The sequence below is a fragment of the Botryllus schlosseri genome, chromosome 8 (genome assembly GCF_051294905.1).
Source record: "Botryllus schlosseri isolate E-star chromosome 8, Bs_hap1, whole genome shotgun sequence".
Lineage (NCBI taxonomy): Eukaryota > Metazoa > Chordata > Ascidiacea > Stolidobranchia > Styelidae > Botryllus > Botryllus schlosseri.
In genome coordinates this window covers 25474633-25502260 of record NC_137243.1, presented here as the reverse complement: position 1 = coordinate 25502260, position 27628 = coordinate 25474633, and the positions used below count along the sequence as shown (strand labels likewise).

At 40.4% G+C, this 27628-nt stretch overlaps 1 protein-coding gene and 1 long non-coding RNA gene across 2 annotated transcripts in view; one reads left to right on the top strand and one right to left on the bottom strand.

Annotated features, from left to right (window-relative positions):
• The window catches only part of LOC145445387 (antizyme inhibitor 2-like), a 79525-nt gene extending 69080 nt beyond the window's left edge, over positions 1-10445 (top strand). The window contains exons 6-10 of the mRNA XM_080323577.1: positions 5336-5474; positions 5877-5986; positions 6376-6496; positions 10088-10175; positions 10238-10445. Coding sequence (XP_080179703.1) covers positions 5336-5474; positions 5877-5986; positions 6376-6496; positions 10088-10175; positions 10238-10328 — 549 coding nt within the window. The 3' untranslated portion in view covers positions 10329-10445. The remainder of the gene's footprint in view (positions 1-5335; positions 5475-5876; positions 5987-6375; positions 6497-10087; positions 10176-10237) is intronic.
• LOC145445392 (uncharacterized) overlaps positions 1-23718 on the bottom strand; it is a 55183-nt gene extending 31465 nt beyond the window's left edge. The window contains exon 1 of the long non-coding RNA XR_013916993.1: positions 23493-23718. This is a non-coding gene — a long non-coding RNA (uncharacterized LOC145445392). The remainder of the gene's footprint in view (positions 1-23492) is intronic.
• Between the last annotated feature and the right edge of the window lie 3910 nt (positions 23719-27628).

Below are 27628 nucleotides of genomic sequence, written 5' to 3'. Positions count from 1 at the left end.
ATTTAGGCCAATTTATGGTTGCTGAATCCGATTCTGTGCTCATTATTTCTCTATCACGTCAGATTTTTTCCGTATTAATTTTTCTCATTCTCATTAATTAATCAAATTTCAGCTTTCGTTAGTGACATCACTGTTAGCATACAACAGCAACAGATCAAATAATGTTAGTGAAATCATCTATCATGAAACCTGGGTTGTTGTAGTACAGAATGAGTGAGTTTTTGGTGAACTTGAACACAGTGATTCTCCATCTTCGTTCAATAAGAAGCTCTTTTCCACCCATAAAATGACACTAGTTAACAAATTTCAAAAAACTTTTGCCCTAAAAATTTTAATGATTGATTTAGGCTAATATTGGGCTGCTGAATCCGGGTCTGTACTAAAAATTTCTCTAGCACGTCAGATTTTCTCGGTTTCAATTTTTCTCATTTTCATAAATTAATTAAATTTCGGCTTTCGTTAGTGACATTACGATGAGCGTACAATAGCAACAGATCAAATATTGATATTGAAATCCTCTATAAAGATGAAACCTGGGTTGTGGAACAGAATAACTGAGTTTTCGGTGAACTTGAATCCAGTGGTTCTCTATCTTCTTTCAATCAGGACCTCTTTTCGACTATTTTTAGTCGGTAGCAGTTATAATCTTTATATAACAGCACTCTTCGTTTAAAGATTGCGATTAGTAGCTCCTTACTTAATTTCCTTCCCTACTACCTATCTTTTTACATCTGTGCTGCAGCTTAATCGGTCAATGCATCTTTTGACAGCACACTGCTCTTTCGTAAAACGTAAAAGTTGGCAAACAATAAACATTGTATTGTTGGTATATTATGTAACACAGAATTGTTCACTTCGGTGCATGACCCCAATATGTGGCCCTTTAAGCTTGTTTTGAAACATTACCAGAAACAGGATGTCTGATGTCTGATTCTCCAAAGGAAAAAGGGACTATCATGCTAACTTAAAAGAATTTATCATCACTAATCCCCGCCTGTACTTATCATGCTAATTTTACTTCTTCAGTGTCCATATACTGTCACATTGTTTCGGAATCGAGGAAAGCTGTTTCTGAACTGTTTTCCTTTGGTTTATTGCCATGAGATAATGGGCTTATTTTGCATTTTCTATTTTAGACGACCAGATGAATGCAGACTGCTTAGTTAACAGCTCAACACGAAACCTGAAGTTCGTGTTACTTCACAATAGAAAAAATATGAATCGGTTCTAGGACAGTCGATAGTAGTATATATGATCGCTCGTGATTTGCCTGGTGCTCTTATGGGCCCGCTGGTGACCTGCCGTGAAACTCGTGTTGGTGACCCCACCCTTTTGACCCCCCTTCCGCTCGTGACCTGCCATTGTGTCTTATGGGATCTCTGGTGACCCCACCCTTTCAGGTATAGCGCTCGCTGGTAACCTGCCGTGAAAACTCGTGTTGGTGACTCCACCCTTTTCGAGTCCCTATCGCTGATGACCTGCCGTCTCGTCGGTGATGCCACCCTTTCAGGTATACACGTTGTGTTGATGACCTGCCATGGATTTTGTGGTAGTAGTGTTCAGGTATAGGCCTCAGGTATGGTAAATAGTCACGTGATTGATCCTTACTTAACGCAAATTATTATATATGACAAATTTGAGGTAATCCCAACGTATACGGTGATTGCGACTTCAATATATCCTTATTCTTATGGACGCGGCGGTGATTCGTACTTTCGGGTATAGAATGCGGGCGGCATGTCGTACTTGCAGCAAAAAAGGTGTGAAATAGTTTACAAAATCTAGGAATCACTTGCGAGGTAATATTTTGGTAATTAGTTTGCCAGAGAGCCGGCGTAGACGGTAATTCGAAGACCAACAATAGCCACACTCACAAACTAACACTTCAAAAAGGTGTGAAATAGGTTGCAAAATCCTACGGCCGCTGACGAGGTAATGCGTCATACATATTGATCTCTCACTCAATAGACAACCGAAGTTGAATCGTATTTGAATGCGTAAATTTGTCACCGCGACATCAAGATTCGAAAACAACAACTTGATGTTTTATGTTCTAACTCTAATTGATAAGTACAATAAGTAACGAATAACAGAACCGCCACCGGCGCGACTTGAACACCAGCAAATGGTCACTTATTTCTGCTCTAACCCTAATCCTTTGTGGAGTTAGCGCGTATTCAAAATGGTGCGAAATAATTGTAAATCCCTACGGTCGCTCACAGAATAATGATCCAGGCATAGCGATCGCTCGTGACTTGGTGTTACAAACATACCGATCGCTCACAAAGGTAACGAACAACTAAACCGCCACGGGCGGGGTTTGAATACCAACAAATTGTCACTTGCTGGTCTAACTCTAATGTTTTTAATAGTCTAATCCTTTTGAAACTGAATATTACTTGACTTGGCCAACTTTCAACTCCGTTTCCGGATTATTCACACATTCCACGCCGCTGTTTTAACACTTATAGAATCAATAACAACTATATCTCTAACCCGGAAATATTCAATCATTCTGGTAATTTGTCAACTTTAAATCCATTCGTGAGATGTACTACAGGCACATTGAGATAATCCAAATGAAATATTTTGACTTTGGTATAGTCTGAATTGAAATAGGTTTGACAAACATGACTACCAACTTTCAACCCAGACACATTTCGAGATTATACGCATATTGATTTGAAGCAAGTAATGAAACCTTACAACTGTATTCACGAGTTGGTTTTCCGTTTGTCAGTTTCAGTAAATACTATCGCGATATTTTAATGTGTTACTACACACAATAGAGTCAATTAATGAAATATTGCCCGTTGTTGAAAACATTTCCAACTTGACAACCGCTTGCACATAACGCGATCGAGTTGCAATGCGATGAGTTGAATCGGAATCGGAATATTTCAAGTTACTTTGTCATATCGCGATCTGAAGTAGGATTGTCAGACCAGCTGGGTAAACTTTCACTCCACTGCGTTTCAGATTAATTTATTCACACGATCACCACCTCGCTGTCTTCACACTTACACAATCGCGTACTGTTCCCACTCGCAACTTCGGTACGATATTTCAACTTGTCACAATAACTGATTATCCACATGTTGATTTGAAACAAACGAAGCCTTGAACAAGTTGTCTGGTTATTTTTGTCACAATTGAGTTAACGGAAATAGTATTACGCCTCGATATTTATACATCTTACCATACTCAAAAGAGTCAAATGCAAAAACCTTGTCAAGTAAATCCGTTTGTAACTTACCCAACCAACTCAACAGTATCCGTATGGAAAGTAGACAAGATTACGCGAGTACATACAATCGCTACAATCTAAAATCCATAGCAAGTTCGGTTGTAGTCATATACCGCCAACTCGTCTTTTTTGTTCAACTGTAAAAGTTGTTACTATCCTGCAAGACAAAGTAATTACTACTCGATATATTTCGTGAGACAAAAGTAATTACTACTCGGTGCAGGCGACTTGAGATTAACATATTACATTTTTAGTATACGAGATTTGAAAGTCTGACCGACATAGTTTGAAAATTCATTTCTTACAATCGAACGCTGGTGCTATATTGAAAGTTATCACGCTGTAAACATAAGGATTGACACATTGATTTGACATATGTAATAGTTGATCATGACTTGATTACTAAATTATCCGCGTTAATTAGAACCGGTGTTGTGGTAAAGGTTATTATGACAGCAACAAACTTTTCAGTACCATTGCTATTAACACATCCATTTGTAAAACTAGATCGCACACGATCAGAGAAATCAGGTATTTTCCATCGTCATTCATCAAAGTAAATGTCATCGCAATACTCAACCACTAAAAGACCTTACTTTTTGTGATTGAATCGCGAGCAATCTCGCTAAATCAAACCCCTAAGAAATTCCGCTCACTCATCAGATTATGATTTGAAGCAGCGTCGCTTAATCGAGGTCGTTTTTATAAATGCAAATCATATCCATCCAGTAGAAGACAATTCTCACTCGCTTGGTAATGAAACTGAGGTGTGGGTCTTCATTCAATATTTTGTTTGCGTCAAACACTTTGCAATAAACACAGACTGAAATCAATATGTCGTTTTATGCATTTTTATGGCTGTCTGTCTGTATTTGACCGGTATTTTGTATGTATGCTCGGGGTGGATTTCATTATAACTAAAATTATAATGAAAACATATTGTCAAATTGTGATGTCTTGCAACATAAGGGTCAGTATGTATGCCAGAAAGCAACAACGATTCAGGTAGCGACAGGACAAATAGCGGTTGTAACCTGCAGTAGCGAGAGGGTTACAACGGGTTAATGAGTCTGTGGCAAAAGTGCGAAAATTGTATCTTTTGAAGCATCATTTTGACATCGAATGCGCATGATACGCCGGGCGATCGCTTCCCATTTTGATAACTGGGGGGGGGGGGGGGCATGTGCAGTACACCAATCCGCCATAGCAGGTCGATTCCGAGTCAACGTAATATGACTCGAGTCCGAGTCCAAGTCATTGTATGGACTGCTCAGTTTCCTCTGTTTAGTGATATCGAATGGTTCGCATTTATAAATATACTATACTACACTACTATATAATATACCAATTTACCTCACTTTTAGCAGTTTCTGGTCGCATTTTCAAGTACCACTACCAATAGACGAAAGCCCATTAGTATGGTTACTTTACTATTCTTCGAAATTACAATGAAATGTCGGTCTTGGCCGCCTGAGTCATGAGTCATATGACTTGGTTCGAGTCATGCGCAATGACTCGAGTTCAAGTCGAGACAATACACAGATTGACTAGAGCCGAGTCATTTCCGTATTTTGAGAAAATGACTTGAGTCATCAGAAAATCGTGACTCGAGCCGAGTCATGACTAGAGTCAATACATCCCTGGTAAAAACTCGCACTTATCATGCTGGTTGCCTTATTTGAACATGCGGAGCTTGAGTTACAGCTTTTTAATTGTATTACAGTGAGAAGCATATGATATGTTTCGAAGTTTAGTACAATTTACATTTAGATTTTCAGCAGATGTAGACAAAAAAGTGTGCATCTGCTATTTACGCGATATTTACAGTTAATGCGTCTATATTTATTTTGACCGTGATAAAACTTTGCTTCGAATTTACCGTAATATTGATAAATTAGGTGTAAAAACAAAAAATTGGCGATACCGATAAGAGTCATAGATAGGTTCCCGTTCCCGGCCCCTGCACTACGCTATGTCGCCACTTGTACTCGAGACGTTGCGCATGAATCGATCAAGTCATATGACAATTTGAATTTTTATTACTCGCTAATACTTGAGCCTTTACATAGAAAAATTCCCTAAAATTAGATTTTCCGGACAATAAACGATGCTTTGGACAAGTACTTCAGCAAAGATCGATTTCCTGGACTGGATGTTATAGCGGAACCGGGAAGATATTTCTGCGAAAGCTCTTTCTCGCTTGTTACCAACGTTATCGCGAAAAGAGGTTAGTGAGGAAATTGAGCTGACGCGACTCACCATCTGCCGACAGGTCCTCAGATTGGCTTTTCATGAGCCCTTCAAATTGTTTGAGGACCCGTACTTTTTGAACTCATGGTTCGCGACGGCGCTAATCACCTGGCTGGCATTTTTAGTGTTGGATCCGGACTTTATCTGTGTCACTATTTATTCGGAATTTTAACAAAACCAAATCAATTATCGTTGATTTGACCAACAAGCAATAAATAGATTTCGCTTGCATTTGCTAATACCGCTGTACCAAGTATGTAGGTTTCACCAGACCTGAGATATTTAACTTTTTTCATAGGTTTTATTGGAAATGATGACATGACGTGCAATAGTAAAGTGTTCCAATATTAATATATCATGTATCATATTAATTTTGTAGAGTCCGCTGATGTCATCGAATACACTCTGAACGAAGGCAGGTGTTTATCTTTACTTTCACCAGCAATCGATGAAGAGTTTGACACATTTGAACCCTATTCTCTGCTCGAGGTAGGAATTATCATCTATAAATGCCATGATAGAGGATTACCTTATATTTTAAAATCGGGGAATGTGTACACTTTTACCAAATCGTTAAAGTTATAGTTGTTCGAAATTTAGAATAGCCGTATGTTGCAATAGTTACTGGAAATTTTGTTGCGTTGCCTGAAAAAAGGTCATATCACATTCATTTGACTCCCAAATGACCAGCTCGAACTTCCGTATTACCTATTTAACGTCATTTATGCCGATTTTCAGTTGAACCTGTCCATTAACCTAGCTCAAAAAGCTTTAAAGGAGGACGAATTGCCATTTAGGCGTCCTCGGAAGATACATCTTCTTAAAGGCGGACTTAATGGTAACCCTGATATCGTATTGTATCTATATTTCCGCAAAAGAATCTGGATGAGGAAAAGCAACTCAGTCGATTGTACGGGCCAACGTGCATCGGATTTGACGTGATAAAAGAAAAGACGTTTCTGCCAAATTTGGGAATAGGCGAATGGCTAATTTGGCCAGGTTCGTCGACTATCATTCTATCTGGCATACTACGGTATGATAGATCAGGGCTCTTCAACCGGGTATTTCGTACACCCTAGAGCAGTAGTTCTTAACCTTTTTCATATCGTTAGCCCCAAAAAGAAAATGACGGGATGCAATTACCCCTTTTAAAAAATAACTAATTACAGCAACCACTAAATTAATTGTAAAACAGCATAAAGATGACGTCATAATGCACACTCAAATGCCTGTTTAAAAATATCAAGTCAATAGGAAGGCTGATGCTGTTTTCGTGTTATCCCGTGGTCAAATCTTGACAAAGGGGGGGATAATAGATAACATATCATGTAATTGTCAATCGCAAACCTATTTCGTTTTGATAGAGACCATTGCAGAAAATGCTACTTCACAGCAATAATTTGAAGGGAATTCAATCAGAAAGTTCGATGCCATAATGACAAAGATTGGTTATTCAAAAGGTTTCAAAATCTTCCCCTCGTTTTTTCGATTGCATTTTGATGATTTGACTTGATTTGACTGACTAGACCAGACCACTACACCTTTCAATACTAACAACTATATTTATACGATATTGTTACTGCATTATAGGTGTAAAGCTAAACTTAGACGCCCCTTGTATTATTGTTGTATTTCAATTCTCAAGCATGCGTAACTTAATGTGATCCGCACTACTACAAAATAAATTGCACTTACCTAGCACTATACTAAACTACATTAGGTCCTGTTATTCATCCTCACTAGGGCAAGTTTTTGTTGCAGTTAAATCCGAGGAAAGTTGCATTCATTTTTGAAAAAAAGTTTAAATGTTGCAGAAGTAGCATTTTGACCACATTTTGCTCGGTTGACTAAACAAAGGGTCAATGTTCCGGCTCAGCTTCCGAAATACCCGTCAGAGCGTTACTTCGGTACTGATTTACGGTGTTTCAGACGAATTTGGCCGTGTATTTCACCAAAATCGAAAATACTTTCATGAAAAATCGAGAAAGTTGCGAAAAGTTGCATGGAAAAAATGGACAAAAGTTGCACTATAAGATTCCTTCAAACAGCTTAAACAGCATTCTAAATATGGTACGAGTATTTAGGAAGCTGCCGGAAGCTGTGAAAAAAGGTTCCAAAAACTTGCCCTAATCATCACTATTGTTTACTATGATATCACAGCAGGCATGGTGTGTTAATTGAAACGAAATACATACCGCTCGAAAAAATATATGTTAGCTTACATTCATATTTACGTTTGAAAATACTTCAGGTAGTGTTATAAGTAAGCCTATAGAAAAAAACGTCAATGTGAATTACCTCCCAGAAATTGGTAAATTGCCCCTTTGGGGGTAATTACCCCATGTTAAGAACCACTGGCCTAGGGTGTACCAAAATTTTGAAAGGGTGTATCACTCAGATGGGTGTACAGGGGTGTACCAGATCCGCATTGAAATGGAATGATGACTGACTATCACAATAAACAGGCAAGTTTATGCTTCAGTACGTGTTGACCGAGTGTGTAATAATATCGCACAATGTTCATATCAGCTGTACTTAGCTTGTAAGTTACATTCCTTATGTGATATTATAAAAAAGAACAGAATGGAGTTGACATCTGTTTATAACAGGGGTTATCAATCTTTTTTTGACCGTAACCTATTTCCTGATTGAAAATGTTCTGTGACCCACCTCTTATCAAATATAATGGTAATCACCTCAGGAAAATAAGCGCATCTTTCTCTCATCATATTTTGTTTAAATCTAAATATGTGGGAACATTAAATCTTGTGAAGAACGACGAACATTTTTAAGTTAAATAAATATTTTCCAACAATCAGACGAAACGAAATAATCGAGCTCCCGCGCTAATTATGGGTTTAGGGGGCGACAGTTACGGCCATGGAAAATCGTATAATTCTTCTGTATAGGCCTACATCTGCAGTTACACTCGAGTCGCGACATTCAAAGACCCTATCCCCGCATACTCTGTGTGATTGTGGTTTTCGTACCACTAAGATCGGAATGATATTACCATTTCGGCCCGTTTCAGACAACTCTTTGGTGAATGGGATAATACAGAAAATTGGAGAAAGCATTTTTTAATATGCTTCTGTACGTAAAATGAACCGGTACATAGATAGTATGTCTTGTAGGCCTACCTATTGAAGTTGCGATATCATAACATTAAATCCAATGATACAAAAAATTCATGTTACTCTTACATTATGTACCGTGATTTCAAGGCCGCAAATTTTCAGACCGAATCCCAAGATGAATGTGTCGCGCTAAATCCGCAATGCATTACGATTCGTTGCTGTGGTTCTGTATACCTTCACGGGAAGTTGATAATTAATAAATAAATTGCAATTTCGGCTACTTAGATGTTACAATAATACTACCTGCCGAAGTACCGTAAATCGCCATTAAATGCACTTCAGTCCGAGTTTTGCTGTTTGGCCGTAGTTTGTCATAGCCGCCGTTTCCGCCCCCATTTCCGATTTGTACATTGTGACTCCATACCTGCCACTACGCCTCATCAGAGTTGAAGCGTACGTATAATTCGATAATTTAAAAACATTATTAATATATGGACAGCACTAATGTAACTAATATTTCAATAATTCTACAATGTTACAAATAGCTCAGTGCGCCATGGCCCACCTTTTCAGAATCCCTGATCCATAATAATTCTCAAGGAAACTATGTCCAGCGAGAGCTCAGAAATATGAAATTGGGACTATCCGCGAGATGCTTATAAATAGCGCAGTGTACAAAATTGCAGGGACGTATCAAGGGTGTCTCGGGGGTCGGGTTTGAGCACCACTGTTCTAGATGGTGGTCCGTTTACCACGAGCTCTAATTAGTATTTAGCATTCAAATATGTTGCAGCCCTGTCCATCCTATTTCAACAGGCCTGAGGTGGCCAACATGATAGACGTAGGGTCGCATGCAGCCATTAAACAATAATTATGAGGCCCTCAACACTGGTTAAATTAGCGTGTGTTTGCGACCGTCAGTATGCAATTTGAATTAAAGAGTTGGTCACCAAATCTTTGAGAGATTTTCAACTTGAAAATTGTATTCGCGCTTGGCGTGACTCGGGATGACTTGGATTTTTCGTTTTTAATATAATAGTGCAGGCCTATCAAACATGCGGCCCGCAGGCAGCATCCGGGTCGCCAGACGATTTCATCCGGCCCCAGAAGCAATTCTGTCACAGTCGAATTTGGCCGTAAATTTGACCAAAATTCTCAAAACAGAGGACAAGATCTCAAAGAAGAGACATTTGGGCGTTCTCCGATGACACTTTAAAAATGAGGACAAATCCCCTTAAAAGAGGACGTATGGTAACCCTAGGGTATGGAAATTTTACATTCCATTCCATATCATACCATTACCGAGATGGGTCTATAAACTTGTGAAGAAATTCATATGCCTCACCGATTGTTTGCTATTGGCTATCAATTTCGGGATTCTTCGTATGAAGAGTGCTGTTGAGATGTTTTAATAAACTATTATTAGGGTTTATTCATTTGTATGTCTTACTCCAGTGGGGTCAGTGTCTTACCAGCCACGAACGTCAGAGCAGGTCATTGCCTTATATTCCAGAAATAGGTGCATACACTTTTGCAACAACTACATACTTCGGTGGATGGGGAACCGAAATATTCTACAATATAACCACCGAAAGTAACAAGTACAGTGGTCAGATATTTGTGAATTGGATATGTGAATATCATGTTTCATTTATTTACCTAGTAAACAACTGGATTCAGGATACCTGCAAAGCCTCAAAGATGTGTGTCGGGACTCGGTTACAATTGTTGCCAATCGGTACAAGAATCCATGAGTGTCATCGGTGGGAATTAGCGAACCGTATAGCGCTGTCACAGGCTGCAATGTATTGTTGTTGTTTTGATATTCGTCGTGATTTGACACTGCTGAGTAATAAATAGCAAATACTTTACATATGTCGTCCACCCGAATACTGCAAGTAAAAAGACAAGAGGTTAGATCTTCCGGAGACAAGAGACGGTACATGCCCTGAGGGGTCACTTGTAGGAGAGATAATAATATAGCGCTCGGGTCGGCAACCTACGGTCCACTGGCCAGATTACTGATAACTAACCTAAGGATAGATACCACTGAGCTATATACAGGGTTGCCATCGACATGTACCCAAATATAAGGACAGCCGAGAAATTCGATTAGCATTAAATAGCGTTTGTCTACATACTTTGTATTTATAATAGCCGTGGCATATCCCATTTTATACTTTTTGCCAGAAACAATCTGCTCCAGCAGCTCCTTGTTATTAGAAATAGCTTCATGGATCTCACGGCAGCTCAGGTCTAGGTTTATCTTTATTGCAGCTAGCAATTGAATGTCATTTCACGAAGCCTGTTCCGTTCCTGGGACCACTGCGCCGAAACAAGAGAGAACACTCTTTCCACACACGCATTGCTGAGCGGAAGGAGTAAAATGATGCTAACCAGAGTTGGATCAATTGTAATTTGTAATTGAGCTGAATGTAATTAATTACATTTTTTCATGGAATTGTAATTGTAATTTTAATTGAAGTATTTCTATTTTGTGTAATTGTAATTGTAATTTGATCAAAATTTTGCTCAATTACGATCTCAATTACATTTTCATGGAAAGCTGACAATCGCAACATAAAATAATCATTTAATCAATCAATCATTTATTCGTCGCACCACTGATAATCCGGTTCTAACCAGGATGACGACGAGGGGCCTTAAGGCCTTAGTGAACAGTCACCACATGTAATAATTAGCCTATTTACATCGGTGTTCTATGCGTGCTGCGTTATAACTAGATAATTCAGTCACGCTAAACTGTTTCCCATACTTCAGTAGCAACAGAAAACTTTGTGAATTACAATATAGGCTAAACCAGTGGTTCTCAAACTGGGAGCGTGCCCCATTGGGCGACGTGAAAGCATCTGAACGAGGCGCGACGCTCCAGTGAACTGAAATCTTTTCCGCGTTTGGCCTGATTCACCTCCGTTTTATGGTTATTGCTCGGTGTATAGCAGAGTTGGATCAATTACAACATTTTAATTCAATTACAATTACAATTACAATTACTTCCTTGCATGTTTCAATTACATTACAATTACTTTTAAACAGGTAATTGATTCAGTAAAGAGGTGTTCTTTGACAACCGTAGCGACGTAGCCTAATTAGCAACAATCTCAAGATCTTCATGTTTCATTCCTGATATATAGAATACCCTTTGATTTAAAAAAAACCTCGAACGTATTCGAACTATTCCTAATCATGAGTACTGAAAACCACAAGCAGGGGAAAATGTTTCAAGCGACTGTTAAGAACCAAAGGTTTGAGCGACTAACAGCGAATAGGCTGCAGCAGGACAGTCAATGAAATGTAATCAAACGACTAGGCTGCTCAGAGCTGAGTCAGGATAATGAAATGTAATTGATAAGGCGTCAGCGATAAGGATGATACCGATAAGATGCGTAAAATTAAAATAAATGCAAAAGGAAAGAACCTCCTGATAACTAAGATTTACAATATTTTGGTTCGCATTTACATTTTTACTTGCTCGGAAACTGTTAGATTGCATTTGATGAACATTAGGATGCGAAAAGTTTCAGGCCCCAGTAAATTTGTTCAAGATTGGAGGTAAGATTGGGATAACATCTCTACAGCTGCTGACTAGTTGCTGACGATTACCCCTGACGAGTGTCAGCCGAAAATATTCGGGTTCATTTTAATATGAATATACTATTCAATTGTATATTGAAGTTCTGTACCTCAAAGAAGCTGTTCAAAGGGTATTCTACATATCAGGAAGGAAACATGAATAGCTTGAGATTGTTGCTAATTACGTCGCTACGGTTGTCAAAGAACACCTCTTTACTGAATCAATTACCTGTTTAAAAGTAATTGTAATTGTAATTGTAATTATAATTGTAATTATTACATGTTTAACAGTAATTGTAATTGTAATTTGATATTTTTAGCATTGAGTAATTGTAATTGTAATGTAATTGAAACATGCAAGGAAGTAATTGTAATTGTAATTGAATTAAAATATTGTAATTGATCCAACTCTGATGCTAACTAGCTTGTAGAGCAGCGGAAAAGAGCCGTTTCCTGTTAAGATCTTCATCTATTTGGTCTCCGGTTCATCCTTGCGGAACACATCATCAGGAACATTGACGTGCGCGGTGATGTTCATGGCTGGTGAGGCACGGACCCCCCCCCACACACACACACACACACACCAACACGCACGCACGTAAAGTAGGCTACCTGCTAAAGAAACCCAAATGTGAATAACAACAGCAGCGGGTATTGAGAGCATTTTCTTTGCACACTGATAGCCGCTGCAATTGCGCATTATTCAATACATGTAGGACTGGTCGCTATTGTGCTAAATGGACACTAGGACAATAGGTCAAGTCAAAATACACTGAAGCTAGTGTAAAAACACTAGGAGTGGCACCACTGACCACAAACAACGACAACGCAGGTTATGTAAGTATAGCTATCACATACCACAGTTAGGGGTATAATTATTGCAGTTGAACGCAGCATAAAAGCCACATACAACGACAATGCAGCCTATGCAAGTAGCTATCACATACCACAATTTAATGGAAAATACATAACACCTACATAAGTAAGGGAATGTATTTGCTCCGCAATGCGTATTGGCCGTCGCTAATATATAATTCCTACAGGACTGCTGTATTCCGAAATCAATAGCGCGTTTCACTGACCTGCGATTGTCCAATTGTTAGCGAATAGTGCATGAGGCAGATTCGTTTGTGCCTCACCTGGCTATTGTTTCTCTGCGATTGCATTGTCTGTAATAAAGCCGAACTTCACCTTCATTGGCGATTTTGGGGGGTTCTGGTGCTCTTTCACTGTTAATATTTGGATTTTCGGAATCAGTGTGATGATAGAATTTGATTGATACCAGTTGTTAATAATTCCGAGCTATTTATGATGAATTGCTTGTCGCAGGTGAGGCACGAACCGCCCGTGCCTCACTTGGGCCTCAATCTCCTTTCGCGCAGTATTTTTGAATAATGATTACGCAAATTGATGATGTTGGTTGAAAAAGTGTTCAAATTTAGTTATTTATAAACATCGATGTAAAATGTCTATAATCATCGACTCATGGAGGGTTTTCACAATTTTCACTTACTCACCCTGACGACAGCTAGTTGAGGCACTGCCTCACCTGCCTCATTGGACCGCACGTCACTGATCTGGAATATTATTGAGCAGAGCGTTAACAGCCGAGACGTCATCGAACAGATAATCATCCATTACCATCAGATGATCAATTTTCTTCGCCAACCCCTTCACTTCCTCGTGCTCGATTGCTTGATCTTTCAGGAGGATCCAATAGATGCGCGTGTACGTGAATTTACAAGCTGGTATGTAATCCTGATTTACAGGGACAGCATGTAGGTAGGTAGGCGGTTAAATGACAGTCTCGATCGCAAATCTACAGGAGAACATGTAGATTGGATATACCGGAGGTGACTGTAACATTACAGTCTGGCGTGTAAAGTGAGATTACCGGACGAGTGTAAGTTAAATTTACATTGACTAACGGTAATGTTAGATTACCACGAAATGTCTGGCTACCGTGCTTCCAAACATTTCGCGGTAAATCGAGGTTTTTATTTTTTACAGTGCAGTACACAACAGAACACAGGGTATAAATACGAAGCACGACACACGAGGAAATAATGATTGGCGGTAATTCCTCATCCTAGACAAATATGAAACAAACGATACCAACGTAAAATGCACGAACATAACAGCATCTTTTTATACTAGCAGTGGTTCTCAACCTTTTTCACCTCGCGGACCGGTAAAATTTCAAAAAAATGACTGGCGGACCGGTGAACCTTCAAAATTGAATTAAGCCTAAATGTAAAGCATGCAGCCGTTTTTTGCCGTTATATGATGCTAGAGAGTGACATTTGGAGGGTTTTAATCGTGATTAATTATCTTCACGATGGCATCCATGTGATTTTATGGTAGTCAGTCTGATGAGTCGATGTAAAATTGCCTTATCCAGATAAACGTGCTACCGCCGAGAGTCGTTTATAGTCTTTCGTGCCGAAGGCCGTGGGTTTAACCGACCACGCCAACTCGAATAATATTCTTCTCTTTGACAATATCGATACAAGAAGCGTTTCGGAGTCGAACCAAGCACCTTCTCGTGCTACCTTGCTCATTGCTCACTGCCACCGGACGCATAGGCTACTCTGGCAACTACGAATACAATGCGTGACGCAGGAAAACACCTTACAGTAACTATACCGACAATCCGTGCCGAAAAGGCACTTCGTCAGCCCACCTCCAAAACCATTGATCTTGTGCCCCACAGGTCGGTAAAGCTACAGTTGGGAGGATGTTTTCACCTGTACTTGTGAGCACATTCATTCTACTCATTGTAAGCAAAGTGTTTAAGTAGCTAAATCGCGTCAATAGCGAAAATTTTCCACCATTCAGGACTGAATCGGTTTTCTTGCTGCCGTATTTTTGGCACGCCTTTCGGAGTCCCATGTTAGCCTAATCTTCATTATTATGTGTTGGTACGTCATGGCGCGGTAATGGCTGACGCCCAAATGCCTATTTCTATAAATCATGCGTATTTCTCGGAGACGGGCACCTAATATGCAAGACTAAATCGCGCAAAGAGCGAAAAGAAATTGAAAAATGTTGGAAAAGTTTCAAATAAATAAGCCATGATTTATGTTCATCATGGTTGTAATGACTCATCGAGTCAATTTGTGTATTGACTCGACTTGTACTCGAGTCATTCCACATGACTCGGAGCAAGTAATATGACTCGAGACTGGGTCTACTAAGACAGGCATTTCAATGCAATTTCGAAGAATAGTTAAGTTATCACGCTGGTATTATTTCGTCTATCAATACTAGTAGGGCATACTTGAAAATGCTACCTGAAACTGTTAAAAGTGACGAAAATGAGAATATTATGAATGAGAAACATTCGATATCACCGAGTAGAGTTGTTAAAAGTGGGTCTCACATGACATTAACTTGAAACTGAAAAGTCCACACAATGACCTGGACTCGGACTCGAGTCAAAACACTATGACTCGCACTCGACACTCTACTCAGTGACTTGAACTCGGACTTGACTCGGTGGTGAATTGAAAATGACTCGACTTGACTCGAGTCAAAACACTATGACTCGCACTCGACACTCTACTCAGTGACTTGAACTCGGACGTGACTCGGTGGTGAATTGAAAATGACTCGACTTGACTAGTCAAAACTATAAAAGTGAGATTGACTTGTGACTCGAAACCTTATGACTTGGATACAACCCTGATGTTCCTTTGCAAATAATTTCGGGTTCTTTTCAAGCTCAGCCCTTCCTAAATTAGGCGGTTTGGGGTGCCCCGGTTACGGTCCTGCACAAAATGAATGAATCGAAGACGAATGCTCGCGCAAACTGCGCTGTTTAGCGATGAGTCAGCTCGTACCTGTTCTGTACTTGTCGCTCGCATGTCGTCAAATGACACGTCTTAAACTTTAAGTCAAATCGAACATGTTTCCAGCCCTAGTGTTACCCCAAGAAGTGCTGAATCAGTTTAAAAATTGATGTCTTATTTATTTCATCAATAGGACAAGCCTTTTACATTGAATCTTGAATTTAAGGTATAAAATTGTAATTTACCTGGCGGACCGGCAGGAATGTCGTCGCGGACCGGCACCGCTCCGCGGACCGGCGGTTGAGAACCACTGCTCCATAGTATGGATGAATCTGGTGGTGTAAAATGAATGCTAGTTCGATTCATCGACTCGCCTGTCAGTGGCAAGTGTGTGATCGCGTGTCACATACGGGGTATGTGGCAGTGTTGGGATCAAGTCACTACCTTCGAGTCACGAGTCATTTCGAGTCATTGCACATTTTGACTCTAGTCAAGTCAAGTCAATCGGTTTTCGAAAGTGACTCGAGTCAAGTCAAGTCACTCGATTTTTGGAGATGACTCGAGTCAAGTCGAGTCAAGTCAAGTCAAGTCACGAGTCAAGTCAAAATTCAAGTCAAGTTGCCTTTTCGTAGTATGAGGCATGATTACGTCATTACATTTTGCTAGCTGTCTGAAATACGGATTGAGTGGTCATTGATTTTGAACCGATGAGCGAATATAAAGTTGAATATACACCCAAGAAGGCGCTGTATCGCTCACATATACTTGGTCTCAGTTTATAGTTACCAATCAAAATAGAGAATAGAGAAACGAATTGATAAGATGCAATACATTACCCGTTACCCATTTACATATTGATATGATACAACTCGAGCCTGCGCCAATGGTTGAGGAGTAGGCCATATAAACTATATTCGAATTCAAAATCAATAAAACAAGAGGATTGGTTAAAGTAGAAAATTTTCTATTATATTACTTTACTACTAGTTTACGACAACGTAAGCTGTAAGCCTCGATCACTTAGTTTGTGGTCAATTTATTTGTAAGAGAACGATGGAGGCTCAGTAAAACGCACGATAATTGAATGATTGGTCGCTCTCACGGCTTACACCAGCGTTCGCGAACAATCCGAACATATGCAAGATACAGTGACTTTGATCGACACCGATTAATTGATGACTTGAAATTGACTCGTGAATTTTGCTCCGAGTCACGAGTCAATCCGCATTTCTGATACGCCGAGTCAAGTCAAGTCAAGTCAATTTAGCAAAGTGACTCGAGTCAAGTCAAGTCATGCGAAAAAGGTGATTCGAGTCTGACTCGAGTCAAGTCATGACTCGAGTCATCCCAACACTGGTATGTGGTATATATCTGCTATGACCGAACAGTTCGATTATCTCTCATTTTGACGTTTACGTTTATTCATGAGGAAATATCTTTACCCTTGACCTGGTAACCGACTCTCAGTAGCTCCCATGACATCTCAATAGTTGGTATACTAAAATTGTATAGCTAAACTAAACAAACACGGCTAAAATTCCATGCTGTTGTTGCGGATGGTCTGTCTGTTAAGCGCAGCTTTTTTTCAAAATAATTGCTGGAGTATCGAAAATTTATTTGGAGAGGACGTTCACTGCGCCAAGCCTTTATGATCCAACAAGGCCGATGTTTCCGCAACAATTTGTCAAGGTCGGTTAATTCATGCTTTATTGCTACGAAATGGGGTTCCATGATGAGTTAACGTTTACCATCTCTTTTCCTCAAACTACCATCTCTTTTCCTCAAATATGAATATTGCCTGACTGTTACATTCTTTATCGCCAGGAGATATCTAGTGTGTAATTAGAAACTTCGAGTGCTGTTGAAACATGACCGCTCGAAATTTGGATGAAGTAGTGTCTATTCCGGGGTTGGGCAATTATTTTTCTCCGCGGGCCAAATGAGATGCAGAAAATGTGTTGGCGGGCCGAGTCAGAAATTTTGGCTGTATTCTCCACCGTATTGATTTTATTTCTAAATTCAAAGCGGTGAATTACACTAAATGGTACTCAGTGGATGTGTTGGTATTTGGGATATTTGGGAATTGAAAAGTGACGGTTAATTACGAAAAATATTTATTTGCCGTCACATTTGAAACAATGTTAAACATGATACATTTTGAATTCTCTTCAAACCCTCATCCGCGTTTTTCTATCAATACGTTAAAATGTATTTGGGATTGTCGAAACCGCCCGTCGTCAGCCCCCCTCCCTCCACAAACGTTGGTCTTGGGCCCTCGTCCCCAGATCAGACCTCATCGGGATCCACGTTTTTAACACTACTTCTGAGCGAGATTTCTTGTATACATTATTTGGCAACGTTTTATGCCCTAATCGTGCGAGGCGCGGACTTTTACCATGATTCATGATTCAATCGGTCAATAATATTGGTCATTCCATATAGGCTATATTGCTATATTTGTTAATCTCTCTCATCCCACGTACTCAGTTTTACCGCTAGAGCTGAGTGGGGTGCCGTCTTGAAAATATTCGGGAGGATCCGTTGGTATAATTACCTCGTTACATATTGTTATTTCGTGACCTTCTGTCCGCTATGTGAAAAGATATTGCAATCGCCAAAGCGTACTAAACTGAAAGATGCACACGATTCCCAATTACTATTTCTTCACTAGCAAATATTGCCTATGGACAATGTGGTTTTCGGTCAATATATAGGGGCAGTCCTTTTCGGCCAAGGTTTTCTTGCTGTCGAGCTTTTTTCCCTTTACTTAGTTAATTTGATCAACAGTTGCAATTGCAGTGCCTTCTCGGAATCCCGTGTTGGCCTAAACCAGTGTTGGGACCAAGTCACTACCTGTAAGTCACGAGTCATCTCGAGTCAGTGTACATTTTGACTCGAGTCAAGTCAAGTCAATCGATTTTCAAAGTTGTCACGATTCAAGTCATTACATTTTGCTAAACGGGTGAAGTAAAAATTAATTGGCCATTTATCTTGAATAAAATAACGGATATAAAGTTGTTGTATCGCTCACGCATACGAAGAACTGTTAATAAAATACGATAGTATAAGTGCATAGCTACATGCTACAGTCTGGTATTAGCATCCAATATAGAGGATCGATTACGAAGCCTCGAGAAGTTGAACTAATTCATGTGGTACAATACACTACCCATCTACATCTCCGTGAGAATATAAACCCATATAATATATTCGTTCGGTTTAGTATAGTTTAGCATTGGTAAAGGTGAGCACTGCGCAATGTAAGCATTGACCCTCACCCACCCTTGCAAAACCGACACCACTTGTAAACCTAGACTATCGGTCACTGACGCTCCCACATCCAACCTCAAACATTGGAGTGATGGTAACCCAAAGCTATTCCGCCTTCTACCATCTTACTCTAATAATTTTGAAAAGAAAACTATCAAAAAGCTACTCAGAACTATCCCTACCCACTTACTTCATTTCATTCCACTACTTCTCAGATTACGATACCAAAATTACCATAACCAACTAACACAACTTCTTTGAAACCCCAACCCATCTATCTTGTTTGCTCTGCATTACGAACCTAACCCACAAATTGAATTTGGCTCTTGAAAAACTCGACACCATACTAAATTTTAAATATATGAACCCAAAATTGTCCAGCAAATTAACTAAATTATTTACCCTTTACTACCAAGACATACATGACCTCCTCACCACCACACCCTATAATTTAATTAATAGAGAATACCGCGGAAGAATTCGATAAACCTCGCTCTGCTTTCCACAATTTCACAACATGCAATCCGGATTCCACTCTGTCTGATATCTTAGGTTCAGCGCCCCTCTTTTATACCCACCCAACAATTTCGATCTCCGATAAATTAAAAAATGAAGTCACCTGTGCAGTACTTGGCCTACTTTTAAGAGACAACCCCCATAGAGACCACATTAGAAAGCCCAAACCTTTCCTGGAACCCGTTCCGCTCCCAATCTCCAAAATATTCAACTCGACCATATCTAAAGCTCATTAGCAATATAACCCAAGTCGTGTTAGCGATGTCATACTAAATACTTGGACAACTTAAATTAAATACCAATCATATAAAGCCAACATTTTCTAGCCATCAAGTAGAACAAATCGCAAGTAGAAGACACTCAGTTATTAATATTTCGGATCAAAATTCAAGTTTCTGCATGTATTCGACCAATTGGTACCGGCTCGGAGTCACGAATCTTCACTAATCTATACTAGAACAGTCATAGTGGGTTGGTTGATCCAGCCAGCCATCCAATCTTAGGTCGTACGCCGTACGTACAGTACACGTCGTACAGTCGTACACCAGTCAAACCAGATTCGAAATAGTGAAGTCATGTAATATTGACCTTGATACCGATAGCTTTCCTTCAAGTGTAATTTCGTAACTAAAAGCTATATTTGTCGCCAATACTACGTTGACTACGCGTTTTTGTAAGGTATCATAACTGTTACGGGTAATAACCCTGCCCGATCAATTATAATTACAATTATCAACATGGCCAAAGCGCCAAACCCTGTATAAACTAATCCCAACCTATCTTCATTTCGAATTGCGAACCTCCTTGATTACATTGGCGCTTAATGGGGTCATCATCATTGTAAACGAGGTATTGCATGCGACGTAATATGATTGAATAGGCTCCAGGCTCCGCCTATGTCTGCAGGCCTGTGCTTCAAGTCCCGCACTGATCATAAATGTACTATACGTACGTACACTTATGCTGTTCAAAAATAAAGTAAAATTTCGGATTCCAGCCATTGACTTACTAAATTGTCAGGTTACCCTAAAAACACTGCACACCAAATTTGGTTCAATTCTAACAAGTAAAGGACTCCGCAGATCAAAATAAAATTTTAATTTATTAGGTGAAATTTTGAAAAAGAATTCAAATTTTTCTGCCAACCCCATGAAATTGTTTAGCTGTCTTCAAAGACGATGCAAAACAAATTTGACGCAATTCCGACCAGTAGAAGCGGAGTTATGTAAGTTTTTCGATTTCAATCCTTGGATTATCCTTGATCGGTAGATCATCCGAGAATTTCACGTCTTTCACAGGCGGGCTTTCCGAGGTTCCGTCTCGGTCGTTCACCGCACTGGGCCATACGGGGTACCGCTGCGTTCGTCTTCGGGTCCCGCGTAGATCGATCCCGATACGATCGTATCGGACATTCAACCGACTCGGGATCGGCCTTCAAAAAACAGTGTATAGCGCATTCTTCACAGTTTTTGAATCGCTGATTTCTCGCCAACCGAATATCGTAGCCGAATAAATCCGGCACCGGCGGACGCGTAATTCGATTACAATTCCAACGATGGACAGGAAATAGGGCTGGGACGCGTAGAAAAAAATTTTCGACCAAAACTTCGTGATGGTATGCCAATACGGGTTACGTGTATGGTTTTTCGATCGGTCGGATCAGAACAGAAATCGAAAATACCGATCGACAACCGCTGGTCTGAGGGGTTCAACAGAGTTATCTTCATATTCGTCCCGTCGAACTGAATGCGATGATATCCGATTCGACGGCGTGGGACCTGGGTTTGGCCCGGTATTGGCGTTCCAAAGAGTCGGTTTTTGTTTCCCAAGGGCTACCGAATTCGCAAAATATGCAGATCGATCAGTAGCCTAGGAATAGCCTACTTTTAACACAAAAAGTTTAACATGCCGCCTTTCTTACAGAGATAGGCGCAATTCACAATGTTGAATTAGGTCGATGACTTTAGTATTGTATACGTACGCGCGACCAATTGCGTGCCATCAACTGGTAAGGTCCATGTCCGCTGTCACCGAGTGATTGAAAGATAAGTTTCAGCGTATTAGCAGGTTATTGTAAATGGTCGTTACTTTGGAAGATGTACTAGCAGATGATGTAGAATGATGCAGAAGATGTATTAGCCGCTCATGGCCCTCAAGTTTCAAGACAAGTATGTTAGCATGAATTCTATAAACACGAATCTTATAAGAAAAGTTTAAGATGCAAACATGCGTGATGGAGTTACTTCCCAATCAGTGTTTTCATCGAACGCTTCGTTCTGCGTATTGAGAAGTATTCTACATAGCTGCTGAATTCTGCGTACAATAGCGTATAAATTTGGATCGCCACGCCGACTCCATTTCCATGGCAAAAAGTGAGTATTGAATATAGAACGCATTTCTCTTCTGTTGTAAGTGTCATATTTCACGCGGAAGGGTAAATACTGGACAGGACAGTCACCAAACGGATGCTGCGGCCTGTGATCTTTCCCTCACTAATTCAATTCAGGTCGTGGTAGATTTTCACTTCGTAACAAGCTTTTTGATACATTTTCAAACGTCTATGTGAGTAGCAACGGATTTAGAATCATCCTTGATAACGTGTTCACATACCTCAATTAGTAAAATGTTGACTGTCCGCTCAATATATCTGAGAATATTTTGATCACGTAACGTTAACTTTATATTGTTTCCCGATTAATTTCAAATAATTCAACTAGATACTTTCTAAATATTGATAAATCGTATTTAAACGCTGTGTGAGAGAGCATATAGTTACGATAACATCTGCCTTTTCGTTTTATTGATTCTTTTTAAAATCCAGTGTGTGGCCTATTATGAAGCTCAATCTTGGTGGGGCAACCTATCATGTTGCATTTTTGTTTCGCAATTTACTGGAGTTTTGTATCATCTATCATCTATAAACGTGTGTACTGCAGTGCACATGTGCATGTAGTCAACAATTTGGCATTACATCGCTGCCTTGTTTTTCAGCCACTGCAAACAATCGAGACGTCAAGATAGCTGCGGTGGTTGCCCGACATATGAGCATGCGACACAATGCAAAACGACAGTTGAGCATGCGACGCTACAGCATGGGGACACATTGGCATGGTAACACATGAGCATAGGGACACATGAGCATGGGGACACATGCGCATGGGGACATATGAGCATGTTGAAATATGAGCAAGGGGACACATGGTCATGGGGACAGTTCAGCGTGCGACACTTGAGCATGGTTACACATTAGCATGGGGACTAATGAACATGGTTACATATGGGCATGGTAACACGTGAGCATGGGGGCACATAACGATTCGGACACTTCAGCATGTTAACACTTGCGCATGGTGACATATTGGCATGGTGACATATTAGCATGGTGACAAATGAGCACGCGGACACTTGGGCATGCGACACTTGGGCATGCGACACTTGGGCATGCGACACTTGGGCATGCCACAATTTGAAATGCCACAATTGGAAATGCCACAATTGGAAATGCCACAATTGGAAATGCCACAATTGAGCATGCCACAATTGAGCATGCGACACTTGAGCGCGCCACATTTTAGCATGTGCCACGTTGCAGCATGTGCGACACTTGAGCATGTGACACTTGAGCAAGTTAGCTTGTGTTAGTGATGGAATTTGTTGTCACGTGGTGCAAAAAACCACGCTGTTATAAGCACCACAACATGCTTTTATTAATAAATAAAATGTCTCGATTTCACGGCTAGCTTCGACTGCGGTTAGTGAAACATGACATCAGTGGAAATTGCAGCCTGTATATTTCAATCCTGCACATCACAAGACTGTGCAGTGTGCATGTGCATACCCATGTAGAATGAAGTTTGTTGTCGATGCGGGGACGCCACGATACTGGATATAGCGTTTCTTCTGAAATTAGATTCTAAACCAGTGATTCCTAACCCGGCTAACCTTCTTGTGGCTCTGATAGACCCCTGAATATGCCACTACAGTTGCTGATGTTTGCCAAAGGCATCTTTCGATTTTTCTTCAGATTTTGTGATTTCCTGGCATGGTTCATATTTTGCAATCTCCTTGCATGGTCCGCGGCGTCATGTGGCTGGTCATCTTCATCTGAAAAATAACATCATACGACAGCATACGATGGACAAGTGGAACAATTGATGCAACGTTGGCCTGGGTGAAATTGTTTCAGTCTCTAGCTGAACCTCAATCGTTACTTAGTAATGGCACCGCTCAAATGTTAGAACCATCCTGTATACACAGGTTTACAACATGCCGCCGAAACTCCAAGCACAAAAGTATAAAACAATCCTATTACTACCATAGAGTTCAGTGGTTACAGCTTCATTAACATATGGTGAAGGTGAAAAAATAATATAACCTTGATGGACACTTGGACAGCTTTCATGATAATACATATAAATATCCAGCTTTGATATGATAGGGGCATGCACTAATCTGGCGGAACACCTCCCATATACCATTTACAGATCATAATCTGTCACAACAGAATAGAAATTCCGCAACTCACGATTCTCTTTCAAGCTGACTGATTATATTATCTCTTTTATCCGTAGAATCGCGCATGGACAATATGAAACAACGTAGTTGCGGCCGGTGCTGCCTTTCCTGTTCGTCCTTTGCGAGATCCACCCTGTAAATGACAAAGAGTGCTGAATTACTATTTTTTCGACTAGTATTACAACCAGGGACGGCACAATTCTTCGCAGGCATTTCCAATATCCGATAGCTGTAAATAAGTACCAATATAGTTCTGCAAAACAAATATATATATATATATAGAGTAGGTCAAATCGTACATCCGATCACAGCTAACAAACGAAACTTCTTGATGCCAAAGTCTCGGCGGTCTCACGGCTATCGCCATGGTGAGCAAAACACGGTTTCGCGCCTGCGCTAATTTGCACGATGACTTGTCATTCAACCGTATCTGATTGACAGGCCACGCAGTCACCATTCTATCCCATTCAGTTTTCCATGGTCGCATGCTCAAGCGTCGCATGCCCAAGTGTCGCATGCCCGAGTGTCGCCAAGTTTCGCATGCTCAAGTGTCGCATGCTCAAGTGTCTGCATATCCACGTGTCCCATGCTCAACTGTCGCATGCTCAGCTGTCGCATGCTCAACGGTCGCATGCTCAACGGTCGCATGCTCAAGGGTCGCATGCTCAAGTGTCGCAGGCTCAAGTGTCTGCATATCCACGTGTCGCATGCTCAAGTGTCTGCATGTAGACGTGTCGCATGCTCAAGTGTCGCATGCGTATATGACCCCATGCTTATGTGCACCTTTGCTCTTATGTCCCCATGCCCATGTGTCCATATGCGCATGTGTGCCCATGCTCTTGTGTACCCATGCTCATGTGTCGTCAAGGCTCATGTATCGCATGCTCATGTGTCACCATGCTCAAGTGGCACTTATTAAATTGTCACCATGTTGATGTGTCCCTATGCTCACGTGTATCCATGCTCGTGTGTCCCTATACTTATGTGTCGCCATGCTAATATGTCCTCATGTTAATATGTCCCTGTGCTGATATGTCTACATGCCCACGAGTCGCCATGACCAAAAGTCGCTATGCTCAAGTGTCGCATGCTCAAGTGTCGCTTGCTATTGTGTCGCATGCTAATATGTCCACGGACCAGCTGCGGGAAGACACTCCAATGAATTTGCCGTTAAGCAATTCTGCGACCGATAAATGCCTGTGGAGGCTTCATTAAAACCAGACGCAGATGTGAATATCACTCCCTAGTCTGCCATAATGAGCAACGACGATGACGTTATACGCTCTGATTACTTCAACATCAGTCAGTCAATATATGTAATTTTGCCCTTGCCTTGGCTTGAACGGATGGGGGTCGTAATTGATACCCGAATCTGACTGCTTCTTACCGTGTTTTAATATAAGGAAACTAGAATATCTGTACCCATGGAAAGTCTTAATGCAACGCATATGATGTAGGATTGTGGGTTTTGAGCCTATACTGAGCGTTGTAACCGGCGCTTCATGCGAATCCGACACTCTGGGTATTTATAGCTGATACCACAATATGTTTGATTATACATTCTCCTGTCGCAGCATTGTGACGTTATGAAATGCCAAACAAGTCAACCAATTTACTATTTGCACTTGGCTGCTTTCCAATCCTATATCGCCACATTTCAGCCTGATCATCAATATTCGTTTATGTAAGCTTTGCAGAGTCATTTTATCCTTGTATGTGATGACGAATAAACCAGCTCGATTTTTCAATCAACACTGCTGCATGGTATGAGCGAATGACATGAGCTACTTCAGTTGAATTTATTGTTAAACGTACGCTGGGTTGATATCACACGTTTTCAACTCAGATATGCGTTTCTGGTGACGATGATAGGGTGATTACAATCATTTATGGAATTGCTACAAACTTACGAAGGTATGGAAAGCTGATTGAGGTCACATGGTCCATTGGACCTTGCGCCAAATTCGAGAATTACGACGAGATATATTGTTATTATTAGCACGTGTTACTTCGCAGACGGAGAAGCAGTTTCTATGGCGATGCTAGTCGGTGCTGTACTTCTCTCCCTAGCAACGAAACTGGTGTGGATGCGGAAAGGGGATGATTACACCCGCGGCTATATTAGATCACATTTTATATTCATCTGCGTTGACTACTGTGTTCTGAGCAATATATTATTCTTGTATAGGAAAAAGCCATAAATCCAGTGACTGTTACATAGCATCACGCCTCACACTGATACAATTAGGAATCCTATATCTATCCGGTGATCGCCACTTTGACCGAATGTAGCACTTTTGACCTATAAGCAATTTCCACTCATATGCGACCACGTAAAATTTTGTATAATTAATGATTGATTCGGTCAATAGTATTGATAATTGCGTATATATTGCTATAAATTTTGTATCCTCTCAGTTCACGTAATCAGATTTACCTGTAGAGCTGAGTGAGGTATTGTCTAGGAATATTCGGGGCACGTAATTAACAATTGAACATATTCGGGCTGGCCCGTTCGTTGGTGCAATTACTTAGCTACATGTTGGTATTTTTTGACTTCCTGTGCTCTATGTAATCAAAAGATATTGAACTCCCCTACATGTAGGTTACTAAACTAAAAGAAACACACGATTCAAAATTGGTAGCCTATTTCTTCACTGTCAAATAATAATTTGGGATGGGATGTCATTTGTCCTGTGAGGTCCAGATTGCCACGACATGAATATTAGGCGCCAGCAATTTAGGCACCCGGACAAAGACATTTTTATATTGAAGTCTAAGGTCAACATGCGGGCAATCCTTTTCGGCTAATGCATTCTCGCTGACGATCTTTTTGGCACACTTCTGTGAGACCCATGTTGGCCCAAACTTCATATGTCTTCGTACATCGTGGCGTGTTAATGGCCAACGCTTAAATGCCTACTTCCATAAATGATGCGTATTTATCGTTGAGGAAGGGTGCCTGATAATCAAAACATTTATTTACATGAAATCGAGCACAGCGCGAGAAAAATTTAAAAGTTGCAGAAACGTTCAAATATATAGAGCGTATAATTAATGTTCTTCGCACGAAATAATTTTCGGCACCCTTCGAACTCGCCCTCCTCCCAAGTGGGGTAGGAATATCTGGGTGTAGCCTAACTGATGGCAGGAATGGGGGGAGATAGCGTAAAAGTGATGCGCGCGTCTTTTTGATCTGAAAATCATGGGTTCAATCTCCGCGGGTCAGACCTAAGATTCGAAAACTGTTGTCCACGGTATCCGATCGTTAGGATAAAAATAAGTTTGTTCGCTTTCTCTCTCTCTCTCTCTCTCTCTCTCCCTCTCTCTTGAGCATTTGCAAGGGAATTCTTTCTTATTTGCACAAT